Source organism: Pteropus alecto, unplaced genomic scaffold, assembly GCF_000325575.1.
Source record: "Pteropus alecto unplaced genomic scaffold, ASM32557v1 scaffold400, whole genome shotgun sequence".
NCBI lineage: Eukaryota > Metazoa > Chordata > Mammalia > Chiroptera > Pteropodidae > Pteropus > Pteropus alecto.
Genome location: NW_006430045.1, coordinates 315,346 through 318,591, shown reverse-complemented (window position 1 = coordinate 318,591; position 3,246 = coordinate 315,346). Strand labels below are relative to the sequence as shown.

Here is a 3,246-nt window from a genome sequence, read left to right as displayed (position 1 = left end):
GATCTATCTCTGGGCTATGATTTCTTCAGATTCCCTCAGAGACCCAGGTGTCTGGGGTGTTCCCCTCACCCCCCAATACTGGGCCAGGGGCCAGTTGCATTTCTTGGCTGTCACGTGGTTTCCCGGCTTAACGGCCAGGGGAGGAGCAAGGTCCAGAGTCAACCCTGCTCCAAGCCCGAGATTGACCAGAAAGGAGCAGACAGACGGATGAGTCTGATCTCTTGGGTCCTCTAGCCATGAGGCTTCTCTGGGGTCTGACCTGGGTGTCCAGCTTCTTTGCCTTGTCTCTGCAGGAGCCCAGGTCCTGGAGGCAGGGTGCTGTGCTACTTGAATGGGGGCAGGGCTGGCGATAGGAGAGTAGGCGTGGGGCAGGGCGAGCAGATTCAGGAGCCAGAGGTGGAAGGGCAGGGTGGAGCAGCTGGAGAAGAGGGAGTAGAGGCCGACTGCTTACCCTTACCTGTTCTCCCCAGGTTGCTCCTGTTTTCTCCCTCTGTGGTTCACCTGGGGGTCCCCCTATCGGTGGGGCTGCAGCTCCAGGATGCTCCCCAGGGACAGGTAGTGAAAGGATCAGTGTTCCTGAGAAACCCATACAAGCTTAATGTCCCCTGCTCCCCAAAGGTGGACTTCACCCTCACCTCAGAAAAAGACTTCATTCTTCTCAATGTCCAGGTAACCAGATGCCACTCACTCCTGCTCAGCACCTCCCACTCTTCCTTTCTGTCTTCTGTAAATGTCTGCCTTCTCACCCTCTTCCCTCTCCTCCCCTCGTCCCACCTCAAGGTCCTCTTCCTTTCTTCTGTCTCAGTCTCTGTTTTTTTCTTTCTGCTCTGTCTCTGACCTACTCCTTTTCCCTCTCCCTCTCCTGACAGATGCACCTGAGAGGTGCGGAGAGCTGTGGCCTCAAAAGCCTCCTTGGAGGCCCTGAGGTCCAGCTGGTGGCCCAGTCACCGTGGCTGAAGAACACAGGGTCTAAAGAGATAGATATTCAGGGCGTCAACCTTCTCTTCTCCTCTCGCCGGGGGCACCTCTTTCTGCAGACCGACCAGCCTATTTATAACCCTGGCCAGCGAGGTGGGTCTTAGCCCCAGGGCTTCTACCTTTAATTCTCTCCCAACCCCTTAAGTGAGATGACCTGAAGGTGCCACACAGGAAGGCTGCTTAGCAAATGTTTGTTCTCCCCCTCACTCCCTGGAAGGGGTGGGGAGACCGGGGCCCACCCTCCCTTTGCTCCTGGACCCCTACTTACCTCTCTCACCCTCCATTCCCAGTTCGGTACCGGGTCTTTGCTCTGGATCAAAAGATGCGCCCGTCCACTGACACCATCACGGTCACGGTGGAGGTGAGTTCCTGTCCTCTGACCTTGACCAGCTAGGGCTGCTGATCTGACCTCCCACCCGTGACCACTTTTTCTCCTTTCACAGAACTCTCATGGCCTCCGTGTACGAAAGAGGGAGGTGTACGCTTCCTCATCCATCTTCCAGGATGACTTTGTGATCCCGGACATCTCAGAGTGAGCTTTCCCCATCTGGGGGTTGCCCCCAACTACACCACCTGATTCCTATTTGCCCCTGCTCTCCACTCCAACGCACAGAGTCAGATCCCTAGGTCTCCCGAGCCTCTGGTTTACTCCTACAGTCCTCTTCCCAGGGAGCCGGGCTGCTGGCTCTCTGAGGCCCTCCCTTGTCCTTCCTCAGGCCAGGGACTTGGAAGATCTCAGCTCGATTCTCAGATGGCCCAGAATCCAACAGAAGCACCCAGTTTGAGGTGAAGAAATATGGTGAGAACTGGAAACATGAGGGACAAGCAGTGCCTTTCTGAAGGGAATAAGGGGTGGAAGGAGAGGTGATGGGAGCAGGGCAGGGGCTGGGAGATATGGGTGCCACTGTCCTGAAGGGAGGGGAGTCTTTAGAGGTCCTTTCATTAGAGGCTGACCTGCCTTTCCCTTGGCCCTGGGTCAGTCCTTCCCAACTTTGAGGTGAAGATCATCCCTGGAAAGCCCTACATCCTGATAGCAGGTGGCATTCTTGGTGAAATCCAGTTAGACATCCAGGCCAGGTAACTCTGGGCCCTGTTCCCAAAGCTCCTATTCTGTATAAATGTGCCTGCTGCTCTCCCTCACTCAAGCCCCGCTCCCTCCTAGACCACTGCATTATTTCCTTCAGCCTTTGGCCCACCCTCTTCCCAATCTCTCTGTGGCGGCAGGTACATTTATGGGAAGCCAGTGCAGGGGGTGGCATATGTGCGCTTTGCGCTCCTGGGTGAGAATGGTGACAAGACTTTCCTTCGGGGGCTGGAGAATCAGACCAAGGTAGGAAAGAGGATGGGGTGGGGGTGCAGGGGAGGTGAGGATGGTGAGGGAGGAGGGGGGTAAGGTGGGAGATTCGTCTCACCCCAAGTCCTGTTTTCTTCTTTGTCCCAGCTGGTAGATGGCCAGTGCCACATTTCCCTCTCCAAGGCTGAGGTTCAGGGTGCCCTGGCAAAGCTCAACATGCATCTTACTGACCTCCCGGGGCTGCGCCTCTATGTTGCAGCGGCCATCATTGAGTCTCCAGGTGAATGGCTTCCCTTGATTATAACCCCAGACCCTCGCCTCTGACCTCTGAACTGACCCTATGTTCTCTAGCACTGACACCACTGCCCACCCTTCTTACCCACATCTGGGACCCATAGCTGGGAAAGACCCAGGAGACTTTCTCATTCCAACTGTGCTTCTGGGTGGTTTCTAGGGAAGTGGCATCTTCTCCCTTAGTTTATTTATTTATTTTGGCCCATCCGTCTGTCCATCCATCCATTCATCCATCCAGAAGACACATGTTAGCACCATCTGTGTGCTGGGTCCTGCACTGGCCTTAGCAAACATAGAAATGAATGGGAAATGGCCCGTGTCCTGAGGAGCTCACTCTCTTGTGGGTGAGAAACATTTGAGCTGCTTTCCCCTGCTCTCCGGCTCCTCTTCCTGGGTCTCCCTCCTTCACCTCTCGCTACCCTGTGTATTGCAGGGGGAGAGTTGGAGGAGGCAGAGCTCACATCTTGGCATTTTGTGTCATCTCCCTTCTCCTTGGATCTTAGCCACAGCAAGCGACACCTTGTGCCTGGGACCCCCTTTCTGCTGCAGGTTTCTTCTGGAGGTGGAGGGGGAGTGGCAGGGTGGGTGTTGGTCAGGAGGGCCCAAGACCTCTCTGACCACTCTCCTTTACCTGCCCTACCCCCACCCACCTAGGCCCTGGTACGAGACATGTCGGGCTC

The 3,246-nt window shown here is 55.7% G+C and overlaps 1 protein-coding gene across 1 annotated transcript in view; it reads left to right on the top strand.

The window, feature by feature from the left end:
- Window positions 1-32: 32 nt before the first annotated feature.
- C4A (complement C4A (Rodgers blood group)) overlaps window positions 33-3,246 on the top strand; it is a 14,290-nt gene continuing 11,076 nt past the window's right edge. Inside the window, 11 exon segments of the mRNA XM_006904625.3 lie at window positions 33-301; window positions 471-669; window positions 870-1,071; window positions 1,269-1,339; window positions 1,422-1,510; window positions 1,695-1,777; window positions 1,959-2,055; window positions 2,203-2,308; window positions 2,420-2,552; window positions 3,000-3,115; window positions 3,221-3,246. Of these exon segments, the coding sequence (XP_006904687.1) occupies window positions 237-301; window positions 471-669; window positions 870-1,071; window positions 1,269-1,339; window positions 1,422-1,510; window positions 1,695-1,777; window positions 1,959-2,055; window positions 2,203-2,308; window positions 2,420-2,552; window positions 3,000-3,115; window positions 3,221-3,246 (1,187 nt within the window). The 5' untranslated portion in view covers window positions 33-236.